Source organism: Tigriopus californicus, chromosome 10 (genome assembly GCF_007210705.1).
Source record: "Tigriopus californicus strain San Diego chromosome 10, Tcal_SD_v2.1, whole genome shotgun sequence".
NCBI classification, from domain to species: domain Eukaryota; kingdom Metazoa; phylum Arthropoda; class Copepoda; order Harpacticoida; family Harpacticidae; genus Tigriopus; species Tigriopus californicus.
The window spans coordinates 13532497-13549359 of NC_081449.1; the positions used below are offsets into that span (position 1 = coordinate 13532497).

General features: G+C 39.9%; 2 protein-coding genes across 6 annotated transcripts; both read left to right on the forward strand.

Moving 5' to 3' along the window:
• The first annotated feature begins 564 nt into the window (after positions 1-564).
• On the forward strand, positions 565-10510 carry LOC131887645 (chromosome transmission fidelity protein 18 homolog). Of its 5 annotated transcripts, none has more exons than XM_059236283.1 (10): positions 565-929; positions 1584-2747; positions 2814-3074; positions 3158-3355; positions 3426-3692; positions 3839-4014; positions 5274-5733; positions 5980-6027; positions 8640-8931; positions 10359-10510. In XM_059236283.1, exons 1-9 carry the CDS (start codon positions 681-683, stop codon positions 8673-8675), a joined length of 2859 nt encoding a protein of 952 aa, XP_059092266.1. In that variant the 5' UTR covers positions 565-680; the 3' UTR covers positions 8676-8931; positions 10359-10510. The 5 variants fall into 5 exon arrangements, with proteins under 5 accessions (XP_059092266.1, XP_059092269.1, XP_059092264.1 ...); XM_059236281.1 differs by having other exon boundaries at positions 566-929; positions 5274-5836; XM_059236285.1 differs by having other exon boundaries at positions 566-917; positions 5274-5836; positions 10359-10509.
• A 624-nt stretch (positions 10511-11134) lies between these two features.
• On the forward strand, positions 11135-14243 carry LOC131887646 (organic cation transporter 1-like). Its single transcript, XM_059236287.1, has 7 exons — positions 11135-11549; positions 12353-12524; positions 12685-12811; positions 12956-13059; positions 13117-13328; positions 13600-13781; positions 13852-14243. Exons 1-7 carry the CDS (start codon positions 11285-11287, stop codon positions 14152-14154), a joined length of 1365 nt encoding a protein of 454 aa, XP_059092270.1. The 5' UTR covers positions 11135-11284; the 3' UTR covers positions 14155-14243.
• Positions 14244-16863: the final 2620 nt, after the last annotated feature.

Below are 16863 nucleotides of genomic sequence, written 5' to 3' on the forward strand. Positions count from 1 at the left end.
TCCTCGAATCACAGTACACCCGAATTCAGGAGCAAAGGTTAGGCTACATCGAAATAGAAGTGTTCCACCCAACATAAGGATACTGCCCTCAAACATCGCCATCGAGTGCTAAAAAGAAATTTTACTCATTTCCAAACGAATCAAAAACTAATCTTGCTTCCAAGTCTCTTTTTGAAAAGCAATTCATGATGACTTTTATTCTTCCCCCTTCCTTGTTCCACAAATCCTCGTCATCAATATCTTTCCAAGCACATATATACAATGCTATTTATATCTAGTACTTCATCGTATCAACCATGGTCCCTGGATTTTGGATATCCTTGATCTTATAGACTAATGACCAAGGTTTTACGGATAACAAATCTGAAGTTCCGGACGGTGGATCATTACATCTTTCAGGATTGACCGATATTAGTATTGAATTCGTACTAAATTTACTACGATCCATACACCTAAACCTGCTGTCTATTTTCCAGTTGACTGCACAAAGAGAATAACTTCGCCTGGATACTTCCAAACCCCGGATATGACCGAGTGTGAACAACTGAATATGGCCATATGGCCACCCTGTTTGTTTTGATTCGTTGTTCTGAGTCTTCCGCGCCAAATATCTCTCTCACCTCTTCAATATCAACATCAAGTCTTCCATTCACTTTTGACATTGTGATCTTTCTCCCTTCATGGACTTGTTCGACGACGATGAGCTGTTGGCTCAAATGCACCAGGGTAACTTCATGGCCGAGGACGATATGGATGACCCGGATAATGAAGAGGATTTGGCTCATCTCCGGGAAATGGAGAGCCACGAACGGAAATTTAAACGCGCTCTGCGATATCCCGATCCGGGAAACGAAGACCAACCGCATGAGCCAGAGCATAGTTCTGAAGTCTCAGAACTCCAACGACTGGATAGTCAGGTATTACTGAGGGTGGGTAAGGACACCTGATATTCATGTTGGTTCTAGAAAATCTCAGGTATTTAGATTGAAAAAATCCAAGGATGTAGCATCCTCTTGAGTATCCTGAATTTTGAGTGAATATCTAGGTATGTATCACTAACTACAAAACTGATCATGTCCATCGAAAAGCCATGCAATTGTATTGATTAGAGTAACAATTTTTATCCTTCGAATACCGTCTTTTTTTCAATTGATTTATCAATACAATAAGTCTAAACTGAAGTCAGGGAGTGCCAAAAAATGTGAACAAAATGCAACGATTAAAAAGTAAAACGAGCCTATTTGAGACAAGTATTTCTGGCCAGGCTTCATTTACTCACAAGTCGGATTAATGTTGTTTTTTTTTTTTTAGCAAATCTCACTTTTTGATCTTATTATAATAAATTGGCTGGAATTCTTGGAATTCTTCAAAAGGCTTTTTTTAGTTTTCTTCGATCAACAATCCAGAAAACTTATGAGGGAGGCACAGTGAAGCCAGGGTTTATTCAAACAATTTTGCTAAATAGCAGCCCTTTTTTCATTAAGACAGAGAGCAAAAAGTTTGAATTTTGGATGACCAAGGTATAAAAAAGTAAACTCCTTCGTTCGAACTTTCCGGGTTGATGATTTCATCTTTTGCTTTAGCACATCAGATCTAAAAGAGCACGTGGGGAAGGTGATACGAGTTACGACAATGACGATCAAGGCAACAACACTTCCTTGCCATTGGTTGATCTGCCTGAGGATTTCGAGAATCTAGATGAACTCCCCGCGGCCAAAATCAAAAGCAGTGGACCCCTACCCCGGGATCCAACTCAAAGTCCTCTTCCTAAGCGTCAGAAAGTCTTGTCCGATATCACGAATTCCATAGCCGCCGCCATGGCGCCCAATACCGAAGAAAAGCTCACTTCGCGTCTGATTCATAAACGCGTGCCCGATGGGGACTTTCAATCCGTTACTTTGGCCACGGGTGAACGGTACTATTTATCAGTGACGCAATCCACGACGTCGTTGGTGAAGAACCAGGTCCAATTTGGCGAGTTGTGCGGGGTGCCATATGCCGATCTGAAGGAACAGGCTTTTATGGAGCAAGCCAAATTAACCCCGGAGCTCCAGGATCAGCTTCGATTGAGTCACACCGACACCAACGACTCCGGTTGCGAGTCTATGGATGAGGAGGGCTCACGCAAATGCCTTTGGGTAGAGAAATTCAAGCCCAAATCATATTTGGAACTCCTGTCGGACGATGGAACCAATCGGATTCTGTTAAAGTGGCTCAAACTTTGGGATCAGGTGGTGTTTGGCAAAGTGAAACCGGTGAAGGTCCGAAAGCCGAAAGAGAACGACCAAAACGATAAGTTCGGGAAATGGAAGAAATTCTCTAACGTTCCCGAGGTCCAAGAAGAGTTGGACGAACATCATCGACCGGGGCAAAAAGTGGCTTTACTTCATGGTCCTCCAGGGCTCGGGAAAACCACTTTAGCTCATGTGATTGCTCGTCATGCCGGGTACAACGTGGTCGAGATGAATGCATCCGATGATCGAGCCCTTCAGACATTCCGAGCCAAATTGGAAGCGGCCACGCAAATGAAATCTGTAAGTGCCAAGGATCGCCGACCCAATTGCTTGATCATCGACGAGATCGATGGATCACCCGTTCAGACCATCAACCATTTGGTTACTTTGATATGCGGGAAACAAACCAAGAAAGGAAGCAAACAAGGCGAGGTCTTGAAACGACCCATCATTTGCATCTGTAACGACCTTTATGTGCCCGCACTTCGTCCTTTGAAGCAACACTGTCTCATTGTGAGTTGACGAGATTCATTCACTATCATTCTGGACGATTTCTTCATTAGATTATTGCCCCTTCAGGTTCCATTCCCACCCACTTTATCCGGTCGCTTGTCCCAAAGGCTCTTGGAAATTTCCCGGAAAGAGAATCTCTTGACCGACACCACAGCTTTGAATGCTCTCTGTGAGAAAACTGAGAACGATATCCGATCCTGTCTGTCCACCCTGCAGTTCTTCAAATCCAAAGGAAAACCTCTCCGGACCATGGATGTCCAGCAAGCTAATGTGGGTCAAAAGGACTCTCAAAAGAGCCATTTCTCTGTGTGGAACGAGCTTTTCCAAGTAAGTCATCGACTGGCATGAGAGTCTAGGTACTGCGGTAAAACAAATAATTACTCTGAGAGTGGTTCTTCGGCGTGTTGTAGCTCCCTCGAGGCCATAAGAGAACGACCAAGCGAGTGCGGTCTGAGCTCGTCCAGATCGAGGAGAGTCGAGCGTCTTTGCCGCTTCGATTTAGTAACATGTTCCATTTGGCTTCCTCTTGTGGTGACTACGATAAACTCATGCAGGGCGTGTTTGAAAACTACTTGCAAGTCAAATTTAAGGACTCTCAACTCGAAAATGTAAGCGATTTGCCTATGTGCGATACCCTCTCAAAGGATGAAAGCTAGACTTGTGTTAATGTGATTATAGGTGATAGCTGGTCACGAATGGTTCTGTTTCTTCGACTTGACCCAGGAGATGATTGGCCATTCACAAGTGTACGCGCTCATGGGATACCAGCCGTTCGCCTTTGTGGCCTCGCATCTGTTGTTCGGCTCTCTACATAAAACCCGCATCATGTATCCTTACACACCCTCCGAGAAAAATAATGCCCTCAACAAGACCAAGAATCTCATTTCTTCCATGATCAGTGACATGGCTCCCATGGCTCGAGCATTCGCCTCTACTAGTGCCATCGTAAGTATAGCTGTACATGAGATCAACAATCCGCTCTCTAAAGACTCTTATCACTTATCAAAAGGGCCTCTTGTGAGTCTCCGAAAAAGGAAATCGTTCTCCTAAACCCTTCACTTCCACTCAAAGAACGTTTCCCTCTTTATTAGGTATTTGATACCCTGCCCATGCTCTTGGAGATTATGCAGCCTGTTTTGAGACCGGTGAATACCCAGCTTTACTCTCCACGTGAAAAGCAAGAGCTTAAGAATCTGGTCCAAACCATGATCGCGTACAACCTGCAATATGTTCAACAACTCGGTGCTGACGGCCAATATGAGTACAGGTAAGAAGGCTCTTGATCGAAGAATAAACCCGAATCATAAAACAGCCTTCATTGCGAGCAAGAAAGAGAGAATGCTGACTAAGGAGATTGGCCTTGAATGAACATACCACCGCAAGTCATTTCCCTCGACGAATGGGACAGTTCTTAAGTAAAAGCTGAGACGGAAAGAGCCACATTGTTGGATTGGAAGCTCTATTTGCCTCCACAAAAACATGTGGTTGCTTCACAAAGCAGAATCAAGACCGTTTGTTTTTCGGTTGAACCGAGGCTTCGGAGAGTCTCAACACCAACATAAAAGAATGACAGATGAGGAAAACTGCTTTGGCTTTCTTCCGATCAATTTTTAATAACCTAGATTTGGGACTCATTATTTGTCCCCTTATTCCAGATGTTTGTTATCTGATCGACGGAGATAACGTCATTCTTGTTGGTCTAAAAACTCCAATCAAGTGCTTCTGTTTGTTTCCTCCAAACTGATCACTCAGTAAAGCCCTATCAACAGTCTAATGCCCGACATAGGTCAGATTTTAAGCCCATAAATGTCGGTTCAGCTTCTTTTGAGGAAGTCTTTTGCTATAAATAAGATCCAGTGTTTTGAACCTTAGCAGATCCGAATATTATTATAAAGGCCACCCCCACTAACTCTTATGCTTTTGTCCTCAACAAAGAGGTGACTTCAGAAGGTTTAACATAAGACAATGTTCTTAGTCCTGGAGCTAAGAGTCTTGTTTTCTGTTCTCGGATCGACACTTGACAAAATTAACGAGGAAAGTATGAAAGTCAGGCGGTAAATCTCGATCATTTTAGGTCCATTGTTAGCGAAACGACATATTTTTGTGAGTACGGTTGGTTATGTCATGAAAGTGCACAACAACAACATAATCGAATTTCTCCATCCATGCGGCAAAACCTCCCCTCTAAATGTTTCCAAGAGAAGAGCGCAAATGGTGAACTCCTTTAACCGATAAATTTCTACGATGGCATGTTTAATGGTGAAAATAACTTCCATGAAGGCCGCCGCCTTTCTTTATGTAGTACTTACACCACCACTCATTTTTTGGCAGGCAGCCAAGTTAGGCCTCTCAATCTCTCATTATTCTCAATTGCACTAAGGATAGGAGAGTAGAATTAGTAAGCGTCTATTCCAAATGGTTTCTAATGAATGGGTGCGAGTGACACCCCACTCTCATCACCATCCATTCATTTCAATCCTCTTCCATCTTTCTGATTCCATCGATGTCTTTACTTCCCCGCCTTAGATTGGACCCGAGCGTCGACGAGGTCTCTCATTTCCCCGGCATCCCACACCGCTCGAGTCTCACCTACTCTTTGAAGCAAGTGATCGCCCATGAGATCCAATTGGAAAAGATGCGTGCCGACGAAATCCGAGGCGCGAGTTCGAGTGCTCAATCTACTGTCTCGGTCTCATCAACAGCGTCGTCAGCGTCTATGCAGGGCCACAACATGGGAGAAAGCAGGTCGAAGAATGAGAGTCGAGTTAGTGAGGATCAGACAGGAGGCCCAAGAACATCAACAAAACTAGAGGCCTCCTCTTCTTCTTCTTCTTCTTCTTCTTCTTCCACCACGCCCAATCATCTGCAGAAGCTGAAAGCCAAAGAAATCGACGTGGTCGAGCACAATCCCGTGGATTTCTTTGGCCGGAAGATCGAGGGCCAAAAGGCCGACCGTGATCGACATGACTGTTATAACAACGAGATTGTGAGTAGTGACATCTGGTTCAAATTCAAGGAAGGATATAACAACGCCGTTCGAAAAAACGTGAGAATCACGGACCTGCTCTGATACTAGATACAAATCATAGGTAATTCCTAGAGCAACTGTGGAAAACTATTTTATCCTTGGCTCTCCCAAAGGGCTTCCGTATTCTTGACGACGAAATAAATTTTATGTTGGTGAAAAGTTCTCTAGCGTCTCCATCACCCTCCAAAGTTTTCTCCTTTCAAGCGTGGCTATGGAAATCGAAACTATATCTCTGCTGGACTCGTCCTCAAAGTAAGTTTGATTGATTGTTGGTAATATTTGACTTTTTTTAACAGACTTTATTGCCTCAACCATTTTTATTTGTCACTCTTTTTAATATTTACTTATCATATTGTCCAAGCAATACCAACTAGTATGTACGATATACTAAAATGTTGGTCCCAAGGATAAGAATAAAGACGATTATGACTCACACACTGAAGATTAGAGAAAAGATGTTGTCCATCCATTTTGATCTAATGCCTTCTTTCATCAGGTTAGGCATTTCCAAAAGGTGCGAAACTACAAACATATGAACAAACTATTTTTGAATGGATAATTCATAACAAAAAGGCTCAGTGTTAATAATAGTTCAAAGATAAAAAAACTCATTACTCATAAACTTCAAACACACCATAAACAAGGTTTTTCAAAATACTTTTTCTCCTTCCACTGACTCTTCCATTGATGTAACACGAGAAGGATATAGAGAAATGTTTCTTAACTTGTCACCAATCCAACTAAGCCAATTAATTGCAACTTTATTAAGACTTGGAATTATTTCATTAGGTCGGCCCAAACGAGCATATCTTTTAATTCGACGTAACACCAATACAATGCACTAAAACAATTGATCAGCCCAACATTGAATTCTTGCCAAGATCCTTAAAACCCAAGAAACCAACGTAAGATTGCTCTCCATCATTTGAAAACATTATTCAAGAATGAAACAATTTTTCAGCCCCGAATCATTAGATGTCTCTAAAGGGCTACCTTGGGACGATTTGTGTCTTAAATCACGTCAATCAAAACAAATCTTGTGTCAGATTTTGACTCCCTCCAAGAGTTTTCAATATGAATCATCTACATCATTTTAACTTTGGCCAAGTGTTCTAGGTTGTATTCTAGGTTGTGAAAATCTTCATTGCACTTACGCTCTTGACTTCTGTGATCGTACTGATGTAAGCGAAACATCGCAATAAGAAAGTGAATCATAGAAACTAAAAAAGCTAAATTGTGGCAGTAAGTTTACAAAATGATCGTTTTGGGTCACGTTGATATTAGTGTCATTTTTTTATTGTAAACACAGTAAATTACCACTTGGTGACGTCAATGTCATTATTGTATATTGCATTTATTAAAAGATGAATTAAGGCACGATTTGTGAAAACCTTTTTCAAATTTATGATTTCGCTCTAATAAATTGTCTTTATTGTCAGCCTCGTCTAAATACTATTAAGTAATTGATTTTCGCGATTTTCGCGCTGAAATGTTTTCCTCGAAAATTGATTCCAGCGAATAATCTCTATACGCATTCTGGTGTTCGTGAGCGAGCATGCCTGTTATTAAAATTTAGCCGCAGTTTGAGGAAAACGCGGAAAATAATTCCAGCGAAGTATTTTCAAATAAAAACGCGAAAAATAATTACAGTAAATATTAGATACTTTACAGTATGAACAACAAGTTCGAAATACATCAAACAATCACGAAGAGCTCGTAAACTGTCACAATAATTTGCATGGCAAAAATAGGCGTTAAAAAATCTGACATGTTTAGAGTAGCGACAATTATTCTTTGCAATGAATGGAATTGTTATTTTCATTTTGATTTAAAGTCTACAGATTAATAACCTTTCGTTACATGAAGTTTTACTCTGGCCATTGGTAATTCATGCCTTCTCGTTATAGCCCCCTTACGCTGCACGAAAAATGTTTTACGTTCTGCACTCCAGAGGGCGCTTTGTCAATCAGCCTCTACCAAATAAAGGGCCGATTGGGCCAATTCCTTGTTATTGAATTATAATGCGTTTGTGTTGTTTTTGACTAATTTTATCAAAATCTTATTTTCTATTAGTGCCTCGGGTCACATAATGTCCGAAAAAGAAATTGCTTTCAAGGCAAGGTAAGAGCAGTTTATGTAGCAATCTACCGCGCGTCTTCCCGTTTTCTTTGGGTCGTGTGACGTTGGAAATAAGGGCCCTTATTCTATCATTGACATTGTCAATCATTCTAGTCAACAATGTGATACTGTCACTGATTTTTTTTCCCATAGGTTGCAACACGACGCATCCGCGGTCGAAATACATTTATTCACATAATCACTTAAGAGTCAAAATGAATGTTTTTAGATTGCACTTCATGTCTCAGTGAATGGGGTTCATTTTCTTTTTCTACACTTGACAAATTTCATGCAAGTTAGTGATTTAGCAGTAAAGCCATAATGAGTCAATGAGCCTGGAAAATTGGAAAAATAATTTGAATGAGAAAGCCATCACATTTCTTTCTTTTTTAAAGCGTACGAGTAGTTAATGAGTCACTCATTTTGGCCAAGGGAACGGAAAATGCGATCCGTTCCTTTCAATGAGGAACCATTAGAGCCCTGTGTCTTTTTAATAATAATAATAATAATAATAATCTTTATTGCGGCTCTTGGTCATGTCATGGCGTAAAAATAACTATAAAATAAAATATGATGTATTTGCATCATGATTATTTCACTTGTTGTCGTGCGTGTTGAAATTATTCAATTGGCATTGAAAGAGCATTTGTTTCAGAAACAAACCACCCCCAACCTGATTCCCCCCCTCCTTCCTTTTTTAAGACAACTTTAAATTGATCAAAATACACCTTCTGGCTTGTTTTTAGCGGCGATACTTCAAAAAAATTGCCGGACCCGTCTGAGCCCATCAAAGAATTTGAGGACATCTTGAATTACGTTGGAGGATGGGGTCGTTATCAATACCTGCTTCTCGTCACATTCTTCCCATTCACGCTCTTTCTGTCTTATGTGGCCTATTCACCGATTCTATTTCTTTACGTACCCGATCACTGGTGTCATATAGACAATATCACCTCGGAATTGGAGCCCTTGGCATTTCCTATTACCTCAGATGGAACACGAAGCCAATGTGAAATGTACGATGTCGATCATCAAGAGGTAAGATGAGGTATCCGGCTGTATCGAGCTCTGCAAGTTCTTCAATGCCAATGATCAGTTCAATGATTCTCAATTGGAGTGCAGTAATGTTCTTCCATCATTGTGCACGATAAGAGTATAGGCACAAAAGAGGAGAAAACAGATTCTCGTTGATGAAATATTTACATCAATTTAGACGTTGTGTCCAACGCCTTAAATCTATCCAATTCGTACTAGCAACTAATTTCGTATCATCTAGTAAACCTCGAGTTTTTATTTGATTTTTTACGTTGGGTAAAAATCAGAGAGGTTCGACAATTTGAAGAAAGTTTAGCGCATGTTTTGAATAGCTGAGAAGCCGAAAGCAAAACGACAGCAGAAAAATCAAATGAAAAGTCTAGCATGAATTCTTCAGCCATAGAACCTGCAACAACAGAGAAAGAGATCCCGACAGTACAACTAATCTTTTGATGTGGAGCAATTGATGTAGGTGATGAAATAGAGAATCTATTGGCTCCATTCGGGCTCCCAAGGAAACTCTCAATCTTAACGACTGGCTTTTTTGAGCCTATTGAAGAATTTCTGAAATAAACTGTCATGATCTGCTTTTCAAACATGTGGTTGGATATATCGCACGTTTAAGTCCAGAGATAGTGTCATGATGCTAACTCTGTACAAGTCAATTGTTCAGCCGCATCTTGAATATGCCTCTCCCATTTGGGCTCCAATTAGTATCAGGCAGGTTTGCAAAAGCTCAAGCAGGTCCAAAGATGTTTTACTAGGAACATTGAAGATACGAGAGAGCTCTCGTATTGGGAGAGGTTAGAAAGGTTGGGATTGTACAGTACTCAGAGAAGGTACAAAAGGTATCTGATATTGTACGTTTTCAAAAGCATTCATGAGCTTTGTCCCACCCAGGATTTAGGGTCAATTGTAGTGACCGTAGAGGCTTAATGTGCGTTTTGAGAGCACCTTCAAGCCCTCGAGAATCCAGGCTAGTTAAAACAATGAAGTCCAACTCTCTTCTTTCTTGGGCTCCTTCATTGCTCAATTTGCTGCATTCAAATATTCGTAGGGCGTATTGTAGGCGTTGATCCAGTAGCAGGATTTTAGTCAGAATTCTTTGGTCGATCAAATAATATACATAAATAAAAGTTAAGTAAAAATGAATATATTTCTCGACTTGAACTGCTGGGATTCCAATACCAGTAGCGGTAAGGAAGTCCGCAAAAAAATTGCTCACTGGAGTGTTATATCAAGGTGGACCAGGTAATCTTTTAATCTTAATGAGGGAGATCTTGATATATATATTGGAATTGGACAAAAGGCTGGATTCGAACCCATGCCTTGTGGGGATTGGCCCCCTGATTCTAGCGGGTGCATTAGTCCACAAAATTTCCTTGTTGAAGAATCAATTGTTTGGATTGAATCATCTTACTTATTTTCAGATGTTCTCCATGGGATATCGAAGTTCCAACTCTTCTTGGCCGATCGTGCCTTGCTCACAAGGACACGATTACAACTTTACGGGATTTTTTCATTCACCCTCACAGATGTGAGGCAACTTTCATTTCGTATATACTTCACATGCCTCAATTCAGCTGAAGCTCTAATGTGTAAAAAAAAAAATAGTACATAATAGGATCAAAACAGCATATACAAGCTAAACTCGTGGAAATTTCCTCAATCCAAGCTTTGATGCTAGGTCCAATTGAAAGCAATGCTGGAAGTTTTTGTACCTTATTATTTTTGCTTTGGTTTTTCATGGTTCTTCTAACCTCTACGGGGAATGTAATTCCCAGTACCATTAAAATGAAAGGTTAATAATTCGTCTATATATTACCTTTCAATCTTTATATAATATTTGGTCTACCAACGAGTTCAAGTTGGCAGACCGAGCTAGTCCTTGAATGTAGGGTTGTCGAAAACTAAGTCAAAAATAAAAATGATATTTGATTTACCGAACACAGACAGATGTCTTGAATGGAGTTAAGGCACAAAATTTTATTAAAATGCAGCCACTCGAAAGTGAATCTGGATAAAAATCGAATTTGAGTTTGATATTTGAAAGTTTCTTGAATTTTACTTTTAACTTTTTTAAAAACTATATTGCTAGTCTACTGATCGCATAACCTTTCTCATTGAATAGAATCCCCAATATTTGCTGTCATGACCCAGTATAAAATCATAAAATTTAGCTGATACATTTTAATGAAGGAGTTTAGAACGGAAACAATGGGAAGCAGCTGATGATACAACTCCAAGATTCTGAAAGTATTTTACGACAAGTTCGAAGTGGTATTGTATGTACTTCAACATTCGACGCTGTTTGCCCTAATCTGTCTATTATTCCTTTCCCTGGCCTAATCACTCCATGCAGATGAACTGGGTATGCGATGAGTCTTGGAAACCAGCCTTCACGCAATCCATGTTCTTCTTTGGAGGCATTATAGGGACCTTGTTCTTCGGATACGCTGCAGATCATTTCGGTCGCTTGTGGGCCTTATACTCAGCCAATGGCCTTCTTTTGGTCACTGGCTTAGCCACGCCATTCTGTCAGAACTTTGTGGCCTTCACTGTCATCCGATTTCTGATGGGACTCACCCACACCACCTTCTTCTCAGTATTCTTTTTGCTCAGTAAGCATTTTCACGATCTAATCAACGTCAAATTATTTTGGTAACAACAAAAGATATGAGCATTGACGCTTAAGTATATTTTTCTATCTAGGGTGCTTTAAAAGAAAAGGAACAAGAAAACATGCTTCAAACTCGGATAAATTTTGGCTCTCAAAGGAAATATTAAGCTCAATAAGATGGATTAGAGAACCATTCGTAGGTAGCAAAATGGGTTTCTATTTGCGCTATCTCTCCATAGCATCCATTACGATTCACGACTTTCACTATTTCGAAAAAGAAACATTTGGATGCTCTTGTTTCAAAAATGACCTTTGAACCGATAGCTCTTTATAGTTTGAATATTGAACCGACAACTTTAAGCTCCTTAGTAGTTTTGAGTCCGTGGATTGGGCAAATATGTCACATTGCATTGACATTGAGCTAATTCAACACTTCAATCAAGAGTCATGATTGACGCGATTATGGTTCCGTTTGTTTTGAACCCTCTGTAAACGCTTGGTTTAAAATACAATTTAACTAAACAAAGTCATGTATGGGTAAAGTTTTTTTAATTCGGGGAACCGAGAAGAACAGCTTGACAAAACAGGGTAAAAATACAATCAAAGTTGGACAATCTTAATCTCTACGAGATGATCTTTGTAAGGAAAGTTTTGTACTTCTATGACTAGATATTAAAATATGTCTACAGCAACAAAGTTATTCTTTTGGTTCCCTGATTTAAAAAGTGCTGCCATGTTATTTTAGTTTTGTTTCGGCATATTTCAATTTAAACCAAGTGAATGAAGAGAGTTTTTTAATTACAGCACTGGAAAATGTTTCCATCGAGAAGCGATCCTTTATCGGGAACATAAGCTTGGCGGTTGCCCTCACTGTCGGGGGGGTTTATCAGCCTTGGTTGTTAAAGTACTTGCAAGATTGGAAGATTTGGCATCATGCTCTCTTTATTCAAGTTCTTTTTGCCATCGTTCCAAGAGGGTAAGTTCATCCAAGATATGAAACTAAATTGTAACCTTTTCATGCTGCTACCTACGCTTGAGTCGATATCGAGTTGCCTAGTTTAGTGGATTGCATTATTATTGATTTACCACCAATTGTTTACACATAATTCTAAGCTATCTGTAATCGTCTAATTTAGGTTCATTCACGAGTCTGTGAGATGGTTAGCGTCTGAGGGTCGAGTCGAGGAGAGTATCGAAGTCCTGAAGGCCATTGCAAAATTTAACAAGAAAACCGTGGAGCCTCATATCTACAAAAGCTTTGAAGTAAGGACGCCCTAAGTTAATTGAAGATTCCAATTTCAACGGCAGAAATTTGTAAATGTATGTAAAAAAAAGATCCCGCTCTCTTAATGTCATTTTTCATTAATCCAATTCATGCCGCCGATAAAAAGCAGAAACATTTTTCAGAAGCTGGTTATCAAAGAGAAATCGCACGAAAGTCAAAAATCTTGGTTGGATCTCTTCCGAACTCCTCGTCTAAGGAGAAACACCATTCTCATGATCATAACCTGGTAAAAGACAACAAACCTGATCTGTCCCTGTGGTCATAACAATAACCTGGCTTTCAGGATGTGCATCTCTTCAATGTTTGATGGTCACATTCGGAACATTTCTAATTTGAAATACTCCATTTATTGGACCTTTTCGATCTCTGCCGCCTTGGAATTGCCCGCTGACCTTTGCACTGTCTGGAGCTTAAACGCTTTAGGACGTCGATGGTCGGCCTTCTTATCCATGACTCTGTCGGCCTTGGCCATGATTGTATGCGGTTTCAACCTACGTAAGTGACATACTCAGTATGTGACGCTAAAAAAGCTTAAGGAGTCTGCGTCAACTTGCCTTGCTTTTGAATGCTCTCCTACGAAGAATAGAAAAGTATGCCTGTAGTAATGCTCGATAGCTCTTGCTTCCACATCGATGACATGATAAAGCAAGAGCAAAAAGTTTTTAACCATGACATCAATGGATTGAATTCTCTCTCTCAGCCTCTCCGTAAATGTGGGCGAAACAAACAGCCAAATCAAAGGGCAATGCTTCATTTAATCTTCTAGACAACATTCCCTTGGCTACCGTATTTGCCATGATGGGAAGGTTCTTCATCACATTTGCCATGAATACAGGGGCCCAAATATCTTTCGAGATCGTTCCCACCGAATTACGCGGTCAAGGCAACGCTTTAGCCAACGTCTTCGCCCTTGGGGCCAATTTCTTCTCGCCTTATATTGTGTATTCTGTATGTAAAAATAGAGATTACGTTAAAGGCGAGTCACATTTGGACAAACTCCTAACAATATTTGTTCCAGAGTAAAGCGTGGGAGAGCTTGCCCTTCATGATCTTGGCCTTGGGATCCCTCTTTGGGGCCGTGACAGCTCTCTTCCTACCCGAAACCGCGGATGTGGACTTGCCTGACACCATTGAAGAGGCCGAAGAGTTTGACAAGCATCATACGTTCTTCTATGTACCCATTGTGCACAAATGGAGAGCCAAAAAAGAAGCCAAAGAAGAAGCGAGACGGAATTTCAACATTCCACAGATTACATTCTCTGAAAACGAAACCTCTCTCCTCTCAAATCGTCCAGCGAAAGCTAAGAAAACAGGTTGTTAAGAACAATTATTATTGTCCCCTCTTGGTTGGTGCTTGAATCATTCTTTATTTGACATTCCAAGTTGTATCAATAAATCTCTTTACTAGGGGTCGGAAAGATAATCTTTTTAGGTCAAATTAAGTTTTCAAGTATTTTGGTCATTTTTGAGCAAAAAACCCTATTTCATGAATTTTAACCATAAAATAACCTAAAACCGAGGATTTTCGGGGAAACTCAGGGGTTTTGGTCATGTTTAGGGGCCAATGTTTGTCCCCGGTCAAAGATTTGTTTGAAATTGAACCTCAAGCTTTCATTAAGGGGAAGTGTTGAGCTCATGGTCATTCAGGCTTGCTGGGTTACCCTATTGGTAGAGCAACTGCTTTCCAAATTGCGATTCCTGGTTCGATCCCAGGTTTGACAAATCCACGTTTTTTGCGGTATTTTAATTACAGCATAAGTTGCTGCCTTAACAGCTTAAATGGCCGAACTTGCGGTCATTCCCGAGGGTGAGGTAATAATTAATCTTGGTTGTGATGACGAAGCGGGAATATCCCTCAATTGGGACACCCATCATTCAGATAGCTGGCCCAGCGAGAGGGCTGCCATCTGACTTCGTAACAAACAAAACTAGTGTCATTCGCACACAGTAGTGGTCTACTCATAGAGTAGTGTTCTACTCATAGAGTAGTGTTCTACTCATAGAGTAGTTTTCTACACATAGATTAGTGTTCTACACATAGAGTAGTGTTCTACACATAGAGTAGTGTTATATACATACAGTGGTGTTAAACAGTGGTGTCATACAGAAAATGATCTTATTTTAACCTAAATGCGGGTGGTAATCCTTCCATCCTTTGCCACCAAAACAATGTTTTAAAATGCAAGTGAAAGCAGTCTTCATGTCAGAACCACAACTAAGGGCCTGCTGAAGACCGGCAAGAGGCCCAAGGAAGTGGGTGAGCCTTTTGGGGTCCATCAACAAACTGTTGGTAAGAGGAGAACTTCATCCAAGAACAGCGAATCCCTTTACAACCGAACCAACTGAGGGCAAAGATCTGGGATTGTGCTGATCCCAAAGAGCAAGAAGGTTATGAAAAACAATAATCAAGCAATTTTTACCGGTAAAAACACACTTTACTTGAATATCCAGAGAAATAACAAAAACAAAAATTCACCTGTTTCTTACTTATTTTTACGTTTTCGGAACTTGCTTTTGCTGATTTTTGTAACTTAAAATCAACTAGCTTGACCGAAATCACAAACTTTTTCCGACCCCTACTCATTACATACAACTTACTTGCGTGAACTGCCGAGAAAAGTAAGTAAATGGCAACAGTTAATGATGTCACATCAAAATTCCATGAAAAGTAAAAATGAGGCAGGTGAGTTTTTGTTTTTCTTGTGGACAAACTCATTCCAAGTATCTTTTAAAAACGAATTATCATTACAATTCCAAGAGAACTTGCCCAATCATGCGTCGGTTTTCGCAAGTCAAAATATAAAGCAGAAAAAATTATACATACATTAATTATGTTTCCATATGTCATAGGCGCATGCTAGAAGTGCTCGACGTCAATTGCAATCCATCTTTTATTAAAACTGATTCAAATATTCGACATTTAAAAACTTTTTCATAATGGTCCTTCGAGCAATTGTTCTTTTGCTTCTTTTTCAGCAGAACCCCAACGAGCAGTAGAGTGATTGTAGCACATTAGCGATCTATTTCGAACGAATGACAGCTTTTTAGCTTGAAGGACCTTACCCAACTCGAGCGAAATTAGAAAGGCAGGGAGTTTTTTTAGAAGCAAATCTCCATACAAACGTTTACTTTCACTCAAATTTTAAAAACGTAAGTGTATTACAATAGCCAGGGCTGTTCCAGTAAAAATATACATTAAAGCAAAAAAAAATTAGCTTCACTCTATTTGCTCATTTCTAACAGAATTATAAGCAAAATGATGAATGAGTAAAAACAGCTCACGAAGCAAGAGTGCAAAAGCTCATAAAAAAAGGGAGGACACACCTTCTCCATTAGCAGTCTTTTCTACTGAATAATTATTATTATTATAGCAAGTCGTATTTCTTACCCAAAGTGTGCTTGGTTACTAAAGAAACCCATACTATTTGATTTGAACAAACACTTCTTGCATAATGGAAGTTTTATTTAACTTATTTTATTGCAGATATAACAAAGCATCAACTTCTTTGTGGTAATAAGCAAGCATACCACCATAAGAGGCATTTTTTCGTCTGTTACTTGATGTTTTGGACGTGTGCAGGAAGAAGCAAACTATTTGCACCAACTTTATTTTGAAAGCAGAAGCGACATTATCTTGAATTCTTGTACAAAAAGCAAGATGATGGAGCCGTTACGAAAGACAAACATTTGAAACAATAAGAAGCAAAAATAGTAAAATGGGCAAAAGAGTCTTGAGCCAAAATGATGAAAAATATGAATAAACAAAGTAATGCGAAGCAATCAAAACAATTAAAAAATATGCAGTTTCATGTTTTGAATAGCCCTGACAATTAATTACAAAACAAATGGTCCAACCCCATTTGTCCAATGCCATCACTCATTTCGAAGCAAAAGACACTTTTCAGCTTGCGCAAAGCGATATCAAAGTACATGCACACGTTGTCTTTCTATTTGGCTTGTTGCTGCTGGACTGGAGCAAGGATCATTGGATGGAGAGATGTTTCTGCTAGTGCTCCACAGACATCTGCTT